Source organism: Lactuca serriola, chromosome 4 (genome assembly GCF_051521515.1).
Source record: "Lactuca serriola cultivar US96UC23 chromosome 4, Lser_US96UC23_V15, whole genome shotgun sequence".
NCBI lineage: Eukaryota > Viridiplantae > Streptophyta > Magnoliopsida > Asterales > Asteraceae > Lactuca > Lactuca serriola.
The window spans coordinates 373,208,867-373,230,372 of record NC_136411.1 but is presented as its reverse complement, the minus strand read 5'-3'; the positions used below and the strand labels follow the sequence as shown (position 1 = coordinate 373,230,372).

General features: G+C 38.3%; 1 protein-coding gene across 1 annotated transcript; it reads right to left on the bottom strand.

The window, feature by feature from the left end:
• Positions 1 to 1,991: 1,991 nt before the first annotated feature.
• On the bottom strand, positions 1,992 to 10,417 carry LOC145097733 (DNA-directed RNA polymerase 2, chloroplastic/mitochondrial-like). The gene is made up of 19 exons (XM_079035370.1): positions 9,254 to 10,417; positions 8,942 to 9,169; positions 8,708 to 8,841; positions 8,443 to 8,509; positions 8,273 to 8,331; positions 8,032 to 8,149; positions 7,853 to 7,966; positions 7,635 to 7,766; positions 5,266 to 5,685; positions 4,433 to 4,483; positions 4,277 to 4,347; positions 4,096 to 4,180; positions 3,858 to 4,013; positions 3,698 to 3,772; positions 3,511 to 3,600; positions 3,351 to 3,398; positions 2,574 to 2,688; positions 2,356 to 2,459; positions 1,992 to 2,274 (listed from the first exon to the last, which is right to left on the bottom strand). Exons 1-19 carry the CDS (start codon positions 10,178 to 10,180, stop codon positions 2,164 to 2,166), a joined length of 3,105 nt encoding a protein of 1,034 aa, XP_078891496.1. The 5' UTR covers positions 10,181 to 10,417; the 3' UTR covers positions 1,992 to 2,163.
• Between the last annotated feature and the right edge of the window lie 11,089 nt (positions 10,418 to 21,506).

Below are 21,506 nucleotides of genomic sequence, written 5' to 3'. Positions count from 1 at the left end.
TAAAATTTCTGATTTCTTTACACAAACACTAACCCACTGTAATAAAAAGATGCAAAATGAGAGAGAAAAAACAAGTCTGGTGTAAACTTACAACTACTCGAGAGACTACAGAGGTGTGATGGAGAGGCCATTATTCGAAGGTGATATGGCGATAGGAGTTGTAGAAGCCAGAGAGGCTGAGATCTCTAGCGGTGGTAGTAATTCAACGACTCAGGAAGGTGTTAAGCTCGCTGAAGATGCTGAGACTAGAGAAGACGGAAAGACGAGAATAAGTAGCCGGAGATGATGGTTAAGGTTTTAATGTTGAGACGGTTTTCTATTTCTTTTATATCTTGATGGACGATGGTTATTAAATTTTGGTAGAATATCTTCATCTCCTTTGAATTAGCATATTTAGGTATTTTGAAATGCTTGTTTTTATTTTGGTGGAGTACTTAATGTATAACTAGGTATTAATGAGTCTAAAGCTACTTAAAGGATCCGTCACCGGAAAAATCTCTAATTCTGAAAATTGAGTTGATTTGTTATAGAATACCACCTATTCACCTAAGCTCCACCACAAAAATGAACTGCAAAAATTTTGGTTGATACTTTTTTTTCTTCTATTTGTGAGATTGGTATCTAAGTTGTTACAGTGTGGAATTTGCAATACTCGATCAAAAGAAGAAGAGCAAGATCAAAGAAATGAGACATCTGTTCTCCAGCACTCCAGCAGGCATGAAACTAGCCAACATCAAATCAACAATTGACAAATTGATCCACATTAAATAATAATTGGAAATTTCAACTAGAAGATACACAAGGCCAATATTATTTGTTATAACCAAGTTTTGCAACATCAATGACATGATTGTGCACTCTCTCCTAATGATGGTGGGTGTGTAGCACTCTCTCCTAATTTTGTTCAATTCTATGAGTTTTGCTAGATTGTGCACTTTCTTCTAAAACCAATGAACTTTAATATTCATAAGCTCAATTGCTTTTAATTATACATAAAAATATTTTAATAATTAAAAAAAAAAAATTGTTCATTATGCTATTACACCGTCTTATCTATTGCTAGTTAATCTCAAATTATCTATATACTATATTAAAAAATGACATTTAATATAATAATAATATAATTTTAAGTCATTCAAGTCTTTAAACTGAAAGTACAATCAACTACTAATAAAATAATACTAAAATTTTGAACCCAATATTTTGAGATTAAGTCTAAGTTTGAATCCTCAAATGTAGGCGAATCGGCCTACCATGCCTAGATGTGGCTCACATCTCCTTATTGTGGGGATTTGAATTTTTTTGAAATTCCCTTATTTTTCACTATTTGTCGTCCTTATGTTTCAAATTACACATCTGTATATCTGATTTCATCATCGTTTCTTTATCTCTCTAAAAATCGACTGTTTTGCATATTTTTTTGGAATATGATATTTTACCAAATGGAAACAATTGTCAAAAGAACCTATTTGAAACCGCCGCTTTGCATAGATACACAACTAGTAGTCTATCATAAAATTTTGTCAAAATAATATCGTGATTTTAAACTAACAAATTATTATACATAAAATTTAACATTTGGACTTTTTTAGAGCTTTTAGTTAACATGTTTTAATTTTTTGTTTATACACTTCAATTTTTATCTTAAAATTGGACTTATTTTAAAGCTTTTAATGTCAATTAACTTATGATTACAAGTTTTTGTTGAAAGATAAAAGTTTTAAACTCGTACTTCTTAGAACTGAATCTTTTTTTTTTAAACCTAAAATCTCATTGCCAAACACTTCTATGCACCATGTAACAATGGCAAACTTGGTATTTGACTTTCTGTTTATTCAAAATGTATATTGTTTTGTTAGAGTAACATAGGTGTGACCCTGATTGAACTTGGTCAAAATTGAAGGAACTTCATTTTTTTTCTTTGGATTCTTGATTTTTACTTTGCATTTTCAAGAAACATCCATAACAACCAAAACCTAAGAACAAAGATATTCGTTCATAATTCAGTGTAAATACTTTGATGACTTTCTGTTTACCACTAATAAATTAATACCATATATACATATCAATAAACGTAACACATATATACAAATCAACCTATGATGATATCTTCTACAGATTAAAATCAAAGAATAGTGCACATATGTTGTGTTCTTCATGGCTTCAGTTGAAAAAATATGAAGATTCTAGAACGTCCGAAAGATCAAAGTCTCCTCTATCTGGCAAAGGTGGGAATGACAATGTAGGAAACGACTCTTGAAAGCTCTCCAACAACTGTTCATAATCATAATCATAATCAAAAACATTTCCATCAAAACTGATCCCAAAAAAAAATGAAAAATGAAAAATACATACGTTTTCCAATATGGGTGTCTGATAAAGCTCAACAAACTTCTCCCTTAAAATTCTATTCATTTCATCTACATTGCAAGCATGCGTCCAGTATGAATCATGTACACCTGCAAATGTAATTATATATGATTTCAGTATGTGTGAAGATATGTTTTATTGAAAACGGGGCAAACTTGTAAAAGTTGTAAAAGAAATGGGTAAAAGTTGTAAAAAAGCACCACCTGCAAAGTTCAAGCCTGCATGTTTACAGGCGACTGCGGTCATCATCATATGTGAACCATCGAGTGAGTGGACAAAATTTGGGGGAAAAGCCGTTCTTTGCCGCCTCACCATTACCTACAGGGATCATTTATGTAAATTTGCTAATAGGCAGGGACCATATATATAATTTTATGAAACATAGGAACCATTTCTGTAAATTTGTTATTAGGAAGGGACCATTTATGTATTTTTTTTTAATATAGGGAAAATTTCTGTAACTTTGCTTTTGGCATGGATTATTTCTGTAATTTTGTGAAATACGGGGACCATTTATGTAAATTTGGTAAAAGGCAGGGACCATATCCATAAATTTATGAAACATAGAACCATTTCTGTATAGTTGTTATTCGGAAGGGACCAATTAAGTAATTATTTTGAAACATACATACCATTCCTGTAAAAATAATTCTGCACAGGAACCTATTTTGTAAACTACAGGGACTGTTTTTGTAATTTGTTTTCTACATAAGAACCGTTTCTGTAATTTTCTATTAAAACAAGGACTATTTTGTAAGTTAGATGGACCATTTTTGTAGAGAATTTTTTTGGCAGGGACTGTTTGGGTAAATATCTCAACAAACGTAAGGAGTTATAATAGAATTTTTACTCCCTATAATTAGGTAAAATGTCATAACAAGAAAGAAAACTGAAGTACAATGCTATGATTGGGTAGAATTTTTCATAGTGACAATTCCTTAAATAATAAGAAAAACATTGAATGTATAATGTAAAAATACCTTTTCAGTTTCACGCTGCAGAGTCAATACTTGAAGCGAAGTAGAAACCTGCAACAATTACAAACAAAAAAAAAAGATTTCAAATCTCCCGGTTGACTCGGTTTTGAATAAATAAACAAATAAATAAAATTGTGAAATATTTAATTTGGTTGATGCTTACAAGATGTCTTCCATGTATGCGATAAGGTTGAACAACAGGAAGACCAAGTGGTGTAGTCCACCTTACTGGCTCATTTTCACAGGCTATTAACTATCCAAAAAAAAAAAAAAAAGATTTTATATTTTATAATTATAACAAAAATTTATATATATTTTTTACTTTTTATACAAAATAGAAGCACAGAAACCTTTGCACAATCTCCAAGCCAGTTCATGATATTACGTGCACCTTCAAACATTTCCCCAAGCGCAGCCAAAGTTATCTGTCCAATCAAATAATAACAAATATTTTTTTTACTGAGACATTTAAAAGTGAAAATTAATAAAAAAAAAAATAAAAAAGTTTACTTTAGCAGCATAACAAGCTGCAGCAAAAAGCTGAGCATCATCAGCAGAAATATCACTTCGTTCTTGCAGCCTCCTTTTAATCTGATCTCGAGCACCAATAAAAGTCACACCATAAACTGACGTCATCACTGTCTGCTTCACTAGCTTCCTGTCCACCTGGCATTCACATTAACATTTTTATATTACCAATTTGCCCTTGCCTTTACTTTATAAAAAATATTAACAAAATTAATAATACCTGATTGATGAGAAGTCGTGCGTGTTTTGCATCTGGAAACGAATCCGGATCCAATTCTGCATCTCTTTTCACAATCTCAAGAACTCTGCATCATTTTGCATTCAAAACTATTACTATATTTATTTAGGGATTTTTCTTCTTTCATGATTTAACTTTGGTTTAACAATTAACAGAAACTCACCTTGCAGCAATTCCTGAGTACACGTCAGCAGGTCTTTCTCCTTCAACCAAATTGACAGCTGTTGCCCCTAGCTGGAAAAAAAAAATTTACACAATCAACACACACACACACACATACTTATTATATATACATAGTAAGGTTTCAAAAGGGAATTACTTTGTCTCTTCCAAGAGCAGCATAGTGTTGTAAACCGTTGCAGGAACCATCCTGTAAACAAGGGAAAAGTTTTTATTTTTTTTGAATTGACTGTTATACCCTCGTTATAAATCTAAGTTTAAAATATCATCTACACCCTCCATCAACTTTCAAATATCATATTATATATACCCAAATTACTATTTTAATAAGTTAAAAACAATAAATAACTAAATATGATTAATTAAAATAATAATTTGAGTAAACATGATATTTTTAAAGTTTATCAAGGGTAGAGATGATATTTTAAACTTAGATTTATAATAGTCAGTTGACAAAAATAAGGATTTAGAATTATTATAAAATGTTTAAAACATGTGGTACACCCCACGGGTTTATTAATCTTATATTTTCGACACAAATTTTCTAATGTTCGCCTACACATGGACCATTTCTGTAAATTCGCTATTAGACAGCTGCCATTTTTGTAATTTTGTGAAACATAAGAACAATTTTTGTAATTTTGCTTTTAGGCAGGGACAATTCTGCAATTTTGTGAAAATCAGGGACCATTTTTGTAACTTTGCTTTTCGGCAGGGACTATTTCTGTAACTTTGTGAAACACAGGGACAATTTTTGTAAACTTTCCAAAAGAAAGGGAGCATTTCTATAACCTTACGAAACATACGGACCATTTCTATTTTCTATAGACTTGCTATTAGATACGGATCCTTTGTGTAACTTTCTACTAAAACAAGGACCATTTTTCGGTTTTTGTAATTTGTTTTCTACACAGGGACCATTTGTGTAACTTTCCATTAAAACAGGGGACCAAATTTAAACGTCATTAATACCTGATGCACAGGAATATAGGAAACAACAGTGTGAGGAGAAGGGCTTCTCAAGGCTTCAGCAAGATTAATACAAACAGCCAAACACTGAAAAGGATCTTCAGCATTCAACCACCATCGATCACCATCAAGAGGTCTATCAGCAGAATCAAAAATATCATCCAAATGATTTTCTGTAAAGTCAATTCTACCCTCACGTGACAGTTTGTCGACCCCACCAACAGCGTATAAATTCGCCAGGTGGATCTTCAGCCACCTCAGCCCTGAACTCCCGAGGGCCCGCCCCTCTGCAAATTCCAAAATGCCCCTGCAAAGATCCGACCCGAGGTGGTTCAGGTGAGGTGGCATTGGGTAGGCCCTACCCCGGAAATCCAAATTGTGTGGGTAGAAAAATCCAGCTTCATCTTTCATCTTTCGTGCCACCTGTCACCTCCAATTACAAAAATACCAATGTATTTAAGTTTATTGGTATCTGTTGATATATTGTATCATTGGATTTTTGATTTTTGATTTTTTTTTGTTATTATAGCAACCTACTTCCAGTTCTATCCAATTATAGCATTCAACTTTTTTTTTCAACATAAATGGTCCCTGTGTTTTTCAAAAATCTGAGATATAGTCCCTCGGTTTAAAAAAACTCCCTGATGGTCCCTCCCTGTGGTTTCAAAACTTTTAACAAAAGGTCCTTATTGCTCACTCCGTTAAAGTTCATCCGTTAACTGAAGGGCATTTCCATCATTTGACTAACACAGGGACCATTTATGAAGTTTTTTGTTATTTAATAATATACAAAGGGTCCTCTCTCTCTCTTTCTCTCTCTCTCTCATAAAAGAAAATACATTGCTATTTTGTTATTTAAATATAATTATTTATTTAATATAATTATCTAATTCTTGCATTTAGCTCAATTTCCATTATAATTATTTAATGTACTTTCGTGCCACCTGTCCCCTCGTTATAGTATAATGGAAATTGAGCTAAATGCAAGAATTAGCTGGTTTCATTTATTTGTTTATGGGTTAATCTCATAAAAGACCTTGGATTTTGTGTTTTTTTTTCAGGATTAAACCTCGTCTTTATTTTTTCATGAAAAAGACCTTATGTTTTTTCCGAAAAAACCCTCAACTTTGTCCTTTTTTTCCTAAAAAAACCCTCAACCTTCAAAATGTTTCCAAATAAATCCTCAACTTTTTTAGTTTTCCCTGAAAAACCCTCACATTTTACTTTTTTTTAGAGAAAAATGACTAAAAGGTCCAGATTGGAAAAAATGAAAAAAAAATACAAGGTCGTTTGCATGAAAAAAAATAAAGTTGAGGTTTAATCCGGAAAAAACACAAAATATATGATGAGATTAACCCTTTGTTTATTATATCATCCTACTTTCATTTATTTAAGGGAAATCTTCAGAAAAGTCCCAATATTTAAGGAAAAGTTACACTTTAGTCCCAAGATTTTTTTTTGAACGAAAAAATCCCGAAAACCGGCAAAAATTTGCAGTTTGACCCTTTTTGACCGGTTGAAACCGGTACCAAATTAATTTGGGACTATTTCATAAACTAATCCAAAATATTGGGATTTTTCTGTAAATAAAAAATATTAGGACTTTTCTGTAAACAAAAATATTATGACTTTTCTACAAACAGAACCCTTATTATTATTATTATTATTATTATTATTATTATTATTATTATTATTATTAAAAAAATATAAATAAGAATACTATTTTTTGAACTTGTTATTATTAATATTGTTACTAATACATATAAATGCATTTAAGTGAAAAAAAAATAATATTAATGACATTGTTTAAGGGTGAATGTGGAGGAGATGTTGATGCTTTTAGCATTGAAATCATAAAAGTCCTAATATTTTTTGTTTACAGAAAAGTCCCAATATTTTGGATTAGTTTACGAAATAGTCCCAAATTAATTTGGTACCGGTTTCAACCGGTCAAAAAGGGTCAAACTGTAAATTTTTGCCGGTTTTCGGGACTTTTTCGTTCAAAAAAAAATCTTGGGACTAAAGTGTAACTTTTCCGTAAATATTGGGACTTTTATGAAGATTTCCCTTTATTTAAATACAACATTGCACTTCCATTTTCTTTCTTATTATACTTTCAAAAAATTTCTTCACTTTGAAAATATACCCAATTATAGCAATGAAAACTATTTTAAATTTGGATGATGTTGCTATAATTCGGTAGATTTTTCAAAGTAAAATGTTGTAATATCAAAATAATGAAAGTAGGATGCTATAATAAATAATTAAATCAAAGTACGTTGCTATTTCTTGCATTTAACTTTTAACCCTTTTAAACACCTCTGCTAACTATAAAAATTTGTATTTATCAAAAGTAAAAATTACAATCTTACAGTTAACTTGAGCTCAACATCACACCGTTGAGAATGTCTCTCTCTATTCTCCTTTTTCACCTTTTTAACTTTCCATTTCCACTTTTTCAATTCCTCTTCATCTTCTGTATCTGGTTTTTCAGGCAAAGGAATCTACACGTAATAATCAAATTCAAATTTATCTTTTTGCAATAAAAGAAAACATTTCATTATTTTCAAAAATTTATAGTCAAACTCACATCATGTCGGTCAACCAAGCCAGCAAGGCAGCCACCGTTTGACCATATTCGGTCAACCACACTTAGCACTCTCTTATTCACCCTCCACTTAGTATTCCCAAGGGTATCCAATGCCTGAAAAATCAAGATAATCAAATAAGGGTAGATACGTCATTTTACATGAAAAATATAGATCGTACTTCAAGAACTGGCTGCAGATTCTCCTTAGGAGTCTTTTTAATCACTTCTCTCTGTTGCTTTGCTCCATGTGTTCGCATTATAAAGGAAGGTAAGAAGAGGTAAGCTCCTTTGTCATAACTGGACACCATAAAAAAAAAAAAAAAGACATTGTATCAATGTTGAAGGACTAATGTTGTAAATTTGAAAGTATACGGACCATATATGTAAATATACAAGTTTAACAAACTAAAATTTTTGTACCCTGTCCACTTTACAGGAGGTATCAACATTGGCATATAAGGGATAACCACATGCCTCGACTGTTTCATCAAATAAGAAAAAAAAAATATATGGTTAAAACCCGAATTTTTTATTGGAATAAATTGAAGAAATAGCAATTGCACTTTCATTTAAAAAATCTGAATGCTTACAGCTCTCTCTAATCCTTTGCGCACTGAAGGATCACATTCAATAACACCATATCTTCTTCCAGTCTTCCTGTTCAATAGGAAGCCATTATTTTGACTTTTGAGTCAAAGAAAACAAAACAGTTGACTAGCTTTTGCAAAGATGTTGTTTCTTTTTTACTTAATCAACTTCACAGGAATACGACTTAATGTCTTAATCTAGTAAGCTATATATCTGTGTTTCTTTTTTACTCAAATGCTTTTTAAAACTTGTTTCTTTCAGACTTACTGTCCTTCTTTGACTGAAGTTCTTAATGTGTGAACAAATGCAGGTCTAATATCAGGAGGTGTATCACCCAATTGATCAGCTGGAGGCTGTATATAAGCAGATTGTAGAAGCAATTCAATCAAACGACTTCCAACCTAAAAAGAATAAAGACACATCAATATATACATATACATGTATGTGTGTATGTATGTATTAGCAGTTGAAACGTGTCAATATGAACCTATGACCTCAAACCTGAGCTTTAACAGGCTGTGTCCATGGTTTTGAATCATCATATCCCTTCACAATATGACCTACAACCTGCAACTTCCCTTTTTTCATCAAGTTTTTAACTTTCTTATGTAGTCCCTCTTGTTCCTTCTTAACATCATCAGAATCAGAAACTTTTTTGTTTTCTTCACTTTTTGCAGCTTTAGCAGCTTTTTTTGTCTTTGTTTTCTCCAAGAATTTGTGTATCCTAATCTGATACATACCAAAAGGAATCAAAATTTGAAAACGTACAGAAAGGGTTTACAGATTAGAATAATCATAGATGATTACGCATACCTCCTGTTCAATGGCTTCACCAACACTACAAGAAGCAGATACGACTCTCGCACAACCATTCTCGCCTCCTGTCATTATCAAACCCATGACCTTATGCATTGTGATAACAGCCATTTTATCAGATGGAAGGAGATCGAAATAAGGTGCATATGCGGCTTTATGCTTTCCTTTCTTACATAATGCTTGATCTTGTTCGATCTTTTTGCATAATGGTTCGAACCACCCGAGAAATAATGACTTCATATAGGGTAAATTAGGTGCTAATTTCTGCTCACACATGTCGCTTAAAAGCTCTCTGTACTCTTTAGCTGCTAATTCCCATGCTTCTGTCTCAATCTTCACTTGCCGTTGTTTAAGCTTCATATAATTCCAACTGCTGCCGGTTTTTGCCCTCTTCTGCCGCCACCACCCCCTCGTCGCCTGCCGTTGCTTTTCTTTTCCCATTTCATTCAACAGTTTTTGAACCTCGTCGCCACCATTAATTTCGTCGTCTGCATCTGTAGATGAAGAAACAACAGCCTCTGCAACACTAGCGTATCTTTTTACGTTGAAGCCAACGTGATTTCCCACTCCAATACGTTCATCTCTAGCGAAAATTTGACCCATTTCGAAGATATTTCTTTCCGGGTGTCCTTTAATTGATGAACAGCAATCGAACTCCATACCTCTAAACGGTAATTTCTCAGAAATAATTGGATTTCCGGAATACCCCAATAAAGTATTGAAGTTGCGACGAAATGGAAGTGAATCAAGGAAAGAACTTGCTGGGATTCTTGAAGAGGCTCGTCGGGAGATGCTTCGCCACATAACTTTTGATTGCTTTGATGAATTTAACTGAAAAAATTTTATGGGTTTAATATCAGTTGGGGCAAAATGGGGTTGAGAAATTGATATATCAAAGGAGCTATGGAATTGGGTGATGAACATTAATTAGGGGATGATTTTGTAAGGAAAAATTATGAAAGAACAACTGAATTTTGTTGTGATTAGTATAAGGGGAAGTAAAATTTCGTATAAGTGAATCAGATGGTCGAAGAACACATCGAGATGTGGTGGGAAGACGAGGTTAAAACCCTGCATAAACCTTTGTGTGCGCCGCGCTAGAAATTAGAATCGAACCGACCTTTTCAGGAACGGGATGATCGGTGTGATACCATTTTTTAATGTACAAAATCATGTAAAAGAGAGACCAAAGGCCATAAAAAAGCCTTAAGTTCAACATATTTGATTTTATTTTTATTTTTATTTTTTTTTAATGTATTTTTGGTTCATTAAAATTGAAGGTTTATATTTTTTTCAATTTGATTATTTCATGTATTTCAGGTTCATTAAAAACCTTTAAATTTGGCATAATGTTCGGTTGTATCTATTTTTGCGGTTGATTAAAGTCATTAAAGCCTTTAAGTTTGACATAAATGTTCAGTTTTATCTTATCTGGTAAATCTGTAGAATTATCCGAACCAAACCCACACGTCAGCTAACACATAACCACCTTATCAAATGGAACTAAACATAAGTTTAATTTAGGTCTGATCCATACTCACATGTCGGCTCACAGACAATTACCTTATCAAGTAGAAGTAGATCTAAGTCCAACTTAGAACAGAACAGAAAGGGGTCCGAGCCGGATTCATAGGTCGAACAGAAAAGGGTCCTTCTTGAGATGTCCTCATTCTTCCTTTTATTGACGATAGTGAATGATACCTATCGGAAGATACCGCAAGAGAGGTATCTTACCTTTAAAATGTGTCTAATAAATAATACGTCCAGTATGGGATAAGTACACTTTCGATTAGCAGAAAGAAAGAACTTTTGGTATAATCCATGAAGTTATCCCATTATCTGTCATTTCCACCACCAACTGAGTTGAAGCAGAATTGATGATTGAAGATACGCATGAAAGAAGTCTTAGTAGAGTCTAATGAAATTTTTATGATTATTTAGACACATTCGTATGTGTTAAATCGTTTTGTGATTTTAGGAAATAAGAACCTAGGGACTGCAAGACTGAAACAACCCGAAATACGACCCAAATTTTTTTGTTTTAATATTACTAAAAATCAAATCATCGAGTATCATATATAATAAAAAACCATGGAATGAGTAACTCAAATGTCATAGTAATTGTGTCAAACAAAACAGTATCAATCATAACAATATCCGAAATAAACTCCCAGGATAAAACTGAAGTTGTGGTGTGTGCGATGTCATCATCCCGAGCTCTTCCCTTTACTAGTGGAAGTACCTGAAACCAAAACTGAAAACTGTAAGCACGAAGCTTAGTGAGCTCCCCCAAACTACCACATACTATACAATAACACATAAACAACTATTGGGTCGTGCCCACTACATCGGACCGAAGTCTAGAACTAACCAAGGCCTTGCCCTCTGCATCGGATCGAAGTCCGGAAACTGCATCGGACCGAAGTCCGGAACTAAATAGGACCTTGTCCCCTGCAACGAACCGAAGTCCGAAACTAACTGCATCGGACCAAAATCCGGAACTGACTGGGACCTTGTCCCCTGCATCGGACCGAAGTCCGGAAACTGACTGAGCATAACATAGCATAGCATAAACATATCAACTAGCATAAACACATATACTGCATACTGCATCAGACCGAAGTTCGGAACACATAACACAAAGACATGCTTGAATCACAAGGACATCAAGCACTCTGAACCATTGCATCGGACCAAAAGTCCGGAACTACTGCTAACTAGACGGGATGGCATTATGGTCGTAGACCCGTTCCTACTAGAAGGAAAACTCACCTCGGAACTCTGGCTGTTGAGATGCTAAATCCAAAATTGGATGACTGCTGCTCCGGAACTCCCCAACTACAATTCCCATAAACACTAAATCAGATATCGATAACTGAATTGAGGGTAAAATGACTATTTTACCCCGGTCAAAGTCAACCTTCTAGTCAAAGTCAACATTTAGTTGACCAGACTCGCCGAGTTGAGCTGTCAACTCGTCGAGTCCCTATACTCTCTTCTTATCCACTACTCGTCGAGTTTAGCAAAGACTCAACGAGTTCTTCTTCGATAATGACATCGAGTCTAACTTCATCCGACTCGCCGAATTGTATGAACAACTTGTCGAGTCCATCCTCATCTCATGAACATGTCTAGTCTGTGACTCGCTGAGTTGTATGAACAACTCGTCGAGTCTGTTCTTGAGGCAAGAATATTGCTTTGGACTCGCCGAGTCAGGGCGTAGACTCGCCGAGTCCCTCCATTACTGAGTTCATGTCCGATTCCACTGAGTCAACGTCCTACTCACTGATTCCAATCATAATCTCTCAAAGGGATGAATTAGGGACTCGCGACTCGACTCGTCGAGTCCGATGAACAACTCGCCGAGTCGCTTGCATGCCATAACTATATCGTTGATTTTTATAGATTCCAAGGCATTCAGTTCATAGATCTGGGTTCCTAGAGTGGGTTTTACATGTAAAGTTTCCAACTTTACGTGCATGCATGATCAAATGAGGATTAAAAGCCTTAAATAAGCCAAAAGTGTAGATCTAGGGCTTGCATGAGCGTTTGGCCTAATAAAGCTAGTGAATCTGAGCTTTTGGAGCTCAAACATAACTAGATCTGATGTTCTTCTATCTCTACATGCCCCCCACTCACTAGTAGCTCTAGAAATGGCCCAAAAAGTTACTAGATTAAGCTTTTATGGAAATTCAATTGAAGGAATAGCAAGGGTTCGAGTTTTAATACCTCTATATGCTCTGAATTGACCCAAAAAGCCTGGATCTTCTTCTTCTCCTTTGGATCCTCCTTCCTTCTCCTTCCAAAACTTCAAAGAGCACAAAAACACTCAGGGTTGCTTAAAGAATTGCTAGGGTTTCGTATGGGACTCTGTGTGGGTGAGGGAGGCCGGTCCTAGGGCACATAAGATGTTTAAATAGGGGTGTAAACCCTTGAGATTAGGGCTTCATCCAGACAGGCGGACCCGTCGAGTCCCATCATATGGACTCGTCGAGTAGCCAACTTAAATTGCGTGCAAATCCCGACTCTACTCGACGAGTCGGGCTACAGACTCGTCGAGTACCCCATAAGAAAAGAAAATACTTAATTTAAATTACATACTAGAAATGGGGAGTTACAACTCTCCCCCACGTATCTTAGACTTCGTCATCGAAGTCTGCTGCTGCTGAATCTGAAAATAACTCTGGATAATGCTCCCTCATCTCCCCCTTGGTCTCCCACGTCCACTCTAAACCCTTTCGGTGCTGCCACTACACCTTCACTAACTGAACCACCTTGTTCCTCAAGGTCTTCGTCTTCCGATCTAAGATCGCAACTGGCCTCTCGATATAATTCAGGTTGCTATCAACCTGAATATCCTCCAAGGGTACAACTTCTGACTCGTCCACCAAACACTTCCTCAACTGAGAAACATGGAAAGTGTTGTGGATCTGGCTAAGCTCTGCCGGAAGATCCAACCGATAAGCAACCCGACCCACCCGGGCCAAAACCCTAAAAGGACCAATGAACCTGGGGCCCAGCTTGCCCCTCTTTAGAAACCTGATAACACCCTTCCACAGTGATACCTTCAGGAAGACCATATCGCCCACCTGAAACTCCAAGTCCGAACGCCTCCTGTCGGTGTAACTCTTATGTCGACTCTGCGCAGTCTGCAGTCTACCAAGAACCTGCTGGATCAACTTTGTGGTCTTGAGCACCACCTCGGTGCTCCCGATGACTCGCTGTCCGACCTCGCCCCAATAAATTGGGGTCCTACATTTCCTCCCATAGAGAATCTTGAAAGGAGGGCGGTCAATACTAGCGTGGTAATTGTTGTTATACGAAAATTCCGCTAGTTGAAGATACATATCCCAACTACCACCGAAGTTTAGGACACATACCCGAAGCATGTCCTCGAGAGTCTGAATCGTCCTCTCGCTTTGCCCGTCCGTCTGAGGGTGGAAAGCGGCGCTAAAATGAAGACGAGTCCCATCTCGTCATGAAACCACTTTCAAAACCTGGAAGTGAACCGGACGTCTCGATCTGATACTACTGATACAAGCACTCCATGTCGTGCTACTACCTCGCGCACATAAATATCGGCTAGCTTCTCAGCCGATATAGTCTCCCGGATCGGTATGAAATGCGCGCTCTTGGTCAGCCGATCCACTATGACCCAAATCATATCAACTCTCCGTGCGGTCTTGAGAAGTTTAGTGATGAAATCTATGGTGATATCCTCCCATTTCCACACAGGGATGTCTAATGGCTGCATCTTGTCGTGGGGTCTCTGGTGCTCCGCCTTGACCTTCCTACAGGTCATGCACCTCTCTACGTACCAGGCCACATCCCGCTTCATGCAGGGCCACCAATAATCAGGTCGAAGATCTCTATACATCTTCGTCGCCACTGGATGGATGGAGAATCGGGACTTGTGGGCCTCATCCATCAACACCTGTCATACTCCTCCCCAATACGGCACCCAGACTCTCCCATGAAGGGTCATCAATCCTCGACTGTCATAATCGAATGAAGCTACTCGACCCATAATCCTCTCACACTTCCACCTCTCCTCCTTCAGGCCTTCGACCTGTGTCTCTCTAATCTTCTCCAACAATGGAGTAATCACCGTCATCTGCATACATATATCTCTAATCGGTGCCGCCATCTCCTTGCAGCTCAGGGCGTCAGCCACAACGTTGTCCTTGCCCGGATGATAAAGGATCTCACAATCATAGTCCCTTACCACATCTAACCATCAACGTTGCCTCATTTTCAAATTCGGCAGGTCCATGAGGTACCTCAAACTCTTGTGATCAGTGTAAATGGTACAACGGACCCCATAGAGGTAATGTATCCAAATCTTGAGGGAAAACACCACTGCCCCCAGCTCTAAATCGTGCGTCGGATAGTTAGCCTCGTGAGGCTTCAACTGTTTAGAGGCATAAGCTATCACATGCCCTCGTTACATCAACACTGCTCCCATCCCTGTGATCGAAGCATCACATTAGACTACAAAATCATCCACTCCCTCTGGCAGGGTGAGAATCGGTGCCTCGCACAATCACTATCTGAGGGTCTCAAATGTTGTCTGTTGCTCAGGCCCCTAACGAAACACCACCGACTTCCTAGTCAGTCGGGTGAGTGGAATTACTATCTTGGAGAAGTCCTGGATGAATCTCCTATAGTACCCTGCCAAACCTAGGAAGCTCCGAATCTCTGATGGAGACCTCGGGACCTCCCACAGCATCACAACCTCGATCTTGTCCAGATCTACTAGAATACCCTTCTGGTTGACGAGGTGACCAAGGAACTGCACCTTGCGCAACCAGAACTCGCACTTAGATAACTTCGCAAAAAGTCTCTCCCTCCTCAGTGTCTCTAGTACCTCTCTCAAGTGCTCCTTGTGCTGCATCTGAGTCTTGGAGTAAACCAATATGTTGTCAATGAATACTATCACAAACCGATCCAACATCGGCCTGTATACGCAGTTCATGAGATCCATGAACGCGGCTGGAGCATTGGTGAGCCCAAATGGCATCACCACAAACTCATATTGACCATAACGGGTCCTAAAAGTTGTCTTCTGAACATCCTCACCCCTAACCCGCATCTGATGATAACCGGAGCGCAGATCAATCTTGGAAAACCAAGATGCTCCTTGAAGCTGATCAAACAAGTCATCTATCCTCGGGAGTGGTTAACGGTTCTTCACAGTTACCTTGTTCAACTTCCGGTAATCTATGCACATACGGTACGACCCATCCTTCTTCTTCACAAACAGGATCGGGGCTCCCCATGGTGAACTACTCGGTCTGATAAAACCCTTGTCTAGCAGCTCCTGCAGCTGCGTAGACAACTCCTGCATCTCTGGAGGAGCCAACCGATACGGTGCCTTGGCTATCGGAGCCGCACCAGGAACCAAATCAATCCTGAACTCAACCTGTCTCTCCGGAGGTATCCCAGGCAAATCCTCCGAGAATACGTTCGGGTAGTCTCGCACTACCGGTACATCGTCGATTGTCTCCTTGCCCTTCTCTCGGGCATCCAAAACATAGGCGACGAACGTTGCACAACCCTGCTGAAAGTAGCGCCTCGCTCTCACTGTTGAGCAAAGAATCGGTCTGTACTATGGACTCTCGCCCTGAATCACTAACTCTCCCCCAATGGGGGTGCGGACCCTCACTAACTGTAGCTCACAATCAATCACCGCCCCATTGGGGCTCAGCCAATCCATACCCACTATAACCGTATTCCCTCGCAAGGGAATGGGAACCAAGTCCACTGAAAACTGCTCATCAAATAACTGCAGTGAACAAGCCCTATGTACTCTCGTGACCCTGACGATCCTGTCATCAACTATCTCAACCTCAAATGGACAATCCAGCTCCCTCGGAGCTCTGCTAAACCTCTTGCTAAGCGCAAGTGAAACAAATGATCGGGTAGCTCCCAAATCAAACAACACTGTAGCTGAAATTCCATTCACTAAGAACGACCCTATATAAAACATATAACCATAAGAAACAATCCAAAACAATAAAAAGATAAAAAGGAAGATACATACCCGTCACCACATCAGGAGTCGCTCACGCCTCCTCTGTTGTCATCTGAAAAGCTCTACTCTTCGCCACTAGCGCCTCATGATAGTTTCATTTTATTTACTTCTTTTTATAGTTTATTTTAGCATATTTCATTCACATTTTAGTTAATTTCCATGCATATTTTCCTTTTTGTTATTTTATGACCACTTTCGGGTACTTTCGAATTCTGTGAGCGTAATTGCATGTTTAATGGAGAGTAGCGGAGCGGGATCTTTGGGAAGCAATTAGGCTTAGAAGTCATTAAGAATTTTCGGTTTGATAACTATGGAGATGATGCATGAAGTGGGCTTGTCAATTACCTGAAGGCTTGGAAGAATTAAACTTTAAATTTTCAATTTTCAAGTGTGCGAAGAGTGATGATCGGTCGATTACAAGAGCTTTGGAGTATTTGGAAAAGTCAAATTGGGCTCAAATTGAAGAGAACTTGAAGAAAAATGGGCTAGAAGTTTATTAGACTCGGATTGGGCCAATGGACAAGTTGTGGGGGCCCAAGACATAAAGGAGCCCAAAAATCCATCAAAGTCACGCGGCCCGTGTAAGAAATCCCGCGGCCCGCGTGGATTCCTGAAAGGAGTAATTCGGGATTTTGTCTAGGGCTCTATATTGGGAAGGTTGGTGTGCCTCTTCAGCCTTATCTTAGAGGTCCGAGTTTGACACTTTCTCTCTAGAGTTTGGAGCACTTTTGAAGGCCATGAACACCTCAAGAATATCTTCTTTTCATCTCTTGATTCTTGTCAAATGTTTGGTACAATCTTAACTAACTTTGCTTCTTTGAGTTTAGTCATGCTTGGCTAAACTAATCTTGGTTGACTTTTTGTTGAATCCTTTGAACTTTTGTTGAATGTTGAAGAATCCATGAATTTGTTCTTAAATCTTTATGGAAATGTTTTGTGTTTTAACATATTATCACTACTAGTATGTTTTTATTCATGAGTTTAAATGTGTTTGTGGTGATTAGTTGGCTAATTTCTTGATTACGTAAAGGATCCTCAAATTATCAAGAAACAAATGATTTTTGTATTGTTTTTGCTTCACACAATCATAAAAACATTTTCTCCAACATGGTATTGAAAGCAATTGAATCCTCTTGGATTTGGTGACTTTTTGGTTCTTAATGCTAGTTGGCTTTCACTAATTGCATGCTATTTGAAATTAGTGACTTTGACTAAGGAAATTGTTATGAGTTTCTCTAGCCATTTCATCAATTAAGAAAAGTCTAGGTAATCTCAAGCTCCTTGGATTACTATAGCCAAATTAAGGATTTAAATCAAAGTATTGCACCATTGGATTCTAATGATATGTTCATCAAAAGTCAAAGTGAGGAAACTTTAAGTCAACCATCTCTCCCTTATTGATTTTACATCAAACCCTTATTTTTGTTGAAATTATCTATTTAAATCATAGTTAATTCTAGTTTGTTTCAAGTATTTCAAAACACCAAAACCCCCCATTTTATTTTTATTGTTATTTTACAAGTATTTTTACAAAGAGATTTTTCATAGAGTTATAAATTGAACCAATCTCCGTGGATTCGACCCCTTTACCACTATACGCTATTTTAGTGTGTAATATTTAGGGTTATTATTTTTGTTGGCCTCGACAACCACCACCTCACTTCGGCCTGACGGCCGTTTGTAATCTTCAATGTTGCAGGGGCAGGTGCTACCACCTTCCCTATTGCTGCTGTTGTCAAACTCGGACACTGGGACTTTTTATATCCCCTATAATTGCAATGGAAGCAAATCAGATCAGATGTTGCGGTAACGGTGGGAGTAGCTGTATAATCTCTGCTCATATGCCCGGTCCGGCCGCACTTATAGCAACCGGGACTCCCTGCCTTGCACGCCCCATCGTGCAATCTCCCACACTTGCCACACCGACTGTGGCTCTGCTGTCCTCTAGATCTGTGATCTGATACCTTGCGCTTTTTGCCCGAACTCCCTGTGCCAGATGCCGCCTTCTTCTCCATCTCTAAATCAATCTCTCTCTCACGAGCCCTAGCAATCATGTCATCCAACATTTTACAGCTGGACCGGCTCACAAAATGGCGGATATCACTCCGCAACATCTCATGATAACGGGACTTCTTCATTTCCTCATCAACTGCGTATTGAGGAACGAGAAGAGCCCTCTCCATGAACTTGGCGGTAATCTCCGCCACTATCTTTGTAGTCTGGGTGAGATCCTGAAACTCCTTGGCTAACTGCTGCACCTCTATAACCGATGCAAACTCGGCTCTAAACCTGGTAGTAAAATCAGCCCAAGTCATCGCATCAAGTGTTGCGTCATCACCGATGACATGCCCGATCTCCTCCCACCAATCTCGTGCCCTGTCCTTCACAAGACAGAATTCTAATCTGACCTTGTCCCCCTCAGGACATTTGCTGGTGCGGAATGCGTTGGCGACATCTGCCAACCACCTAGTACTCGTAATGGGGTCTCGCTCCCCATGGTAGTCTGGAGCTCCACAAGCTCTGAATTCCCTGAAAGTGAGTGTGCGCGACCCCATCATGGTCACCACCTCTGCACGGAATGTTCTCAACCTCTCATCCATCAACTCCAAAATACCCTCCTTAATCGAACCAAAGATCACAGGAGTCTGCTCGAGTATGATACGGGTAATCTCTGAAGAGAAAAACTCCCTCGTCTGCTCATCCAAATGCTCGACCCTCGAGCCTGATCCTGATCCCTCACCGGCACCTAAACTGCCGCCTGCTGGTCTATGGCGTAAAACCACCATTCTGAAAACACATCAATTCAAACGTCAGAAAAACTGATATATCTCGAGAGATCGCTACTACTACAGATTTCCTGGCCTCGCCTCGGCCTTCCTTGATTCAAGTACGGATCCTCTGCTTTCAGTAGTACGAGCCCATACTACCTTCCACATCTATCCGTACTTTCCTCAAGAACTGCCTCGACTCCACCAAGTCACTACTACTGTTACTGATCTCTGCTACTCTCATCCTAGGTTGACCCTAGGGGAAATCTCTGACTCAAACCAGTCCTCAACTGCTGAAGGTCTCCTTGTAATGCCAATTACCCATTACCTGAATACTATCACATGTGACGAGGATCAGATAATCCTTCGAGTAAAAGACTCAGCCCCACAACGGTTAGACTCAAACAAGAGCTGCGCAGTAGGGCCAAATCAAACACTCTGATATTATTCAACCTTGATCACATGTGACATGACGTATTCACCTAACGACTAACTCCCATCACTCAAAGTTCCACAAAGCACAAAGCAAGCAGGATGCAGACACAGGAAACTACTCAAGCAATTCTATCCTCATAATGAGAAACTGTACTAGCATACAACGCTAAGTTCATACTGTCAGGCATAATCTAAACATGTTGTCCTACTACTGTCTACTCAATAGTAGCATGCAATTCTCATAAAGCTGAAACACATATAGCTGGAACATAAGGCATCATCCCTAGATCCTTAGTCCTATTCTAGCATGTTGTTGTACTGAAACTAAAATTGATAATCATAACATAAACTTGCATGGGTAATTTGGGAGTACTTACTTGATCTCGGTTGATCGCATGCACCACACCCTTTTCTCGTTTTCAAAAACTCTTTTCTTTTTAAGTTTTTTTTTTCAAAACTTCTTTCGAAAACATTTTTCTTTTGAAAATCTTTTTACTATTTCCTTAGTTTGAGTCCAGTCACACCTGTAAGTGTGCCTGAATCCCTCAAACCAAGGCTCTGATACCAACTTGAAACAACCCGAAATACGAACCAATTTTTTTTAATATTACTAAAAAGCAAATCATCGAGTATCTTATATAATAAAAAACCATGGAATGAGTAACTCAAATGTCATAGTAATTGTGTCAAACAAAACAATATCGATCATAACAATATCCGAAATAAACTCCCAGGATAAAACTGAAGCTGTGGTATGTGCGATGTCATCATCCCGAGCCCTTCCCTTTGCTAGCGGAAGTACCTGAAACCAAAACTGAAAACTATAAGCACGAAGCTTAGTGAGCTCCCCCAAACTACCACATACCATACAATAACACATAAACAACTATTGGGTCGTGCCCACTACATCGGACCGGAGTCCGGAAACTGCATCAGACCGAAGTCCGTAACTAACCAGGGCCTTGCCCTCTACATCGGACTGAAGTCCGGAAACTGCATCAGCCGAAGTCCGGAACTGACTGGGACCTTGTCCCCTGCATCAGACCGAAGTGCAGAACTAACTGCATCAGATCGAAATCTAGAACTGACTGGGACCTTGTCCCCTGCATCGGACCGAAGTCCGGAAACTGACTGAGCATAACATAGCATAGCATAAACATATCAAATAGCATAAACACATATATTGCATACTGCATCGGACCGAAGTCCAGAACACATAACACAAAGACATGCTTGAATCATAAGGACATCAAGCACTCTGAACTACTGCATCAGACCAAAGTCTGGAACTACTGCTGCTCCGAAACTCCCCCGACTACAATTCCCATAAACACTAAATCAGATACCGATAACTGAACTGAGGGTAAAATGATTATTTTACCCCGGTCAAAGTCAACCTTCTAGTCAAAGTCAACATTTAGTTGACCAGACTAGCCGAGTTGAGCTGTCAACTCGTCGAGTCCCTATACTCTCTTCTTATCCACTACTCGTCGAGTTTAGCAAAGACTCGACG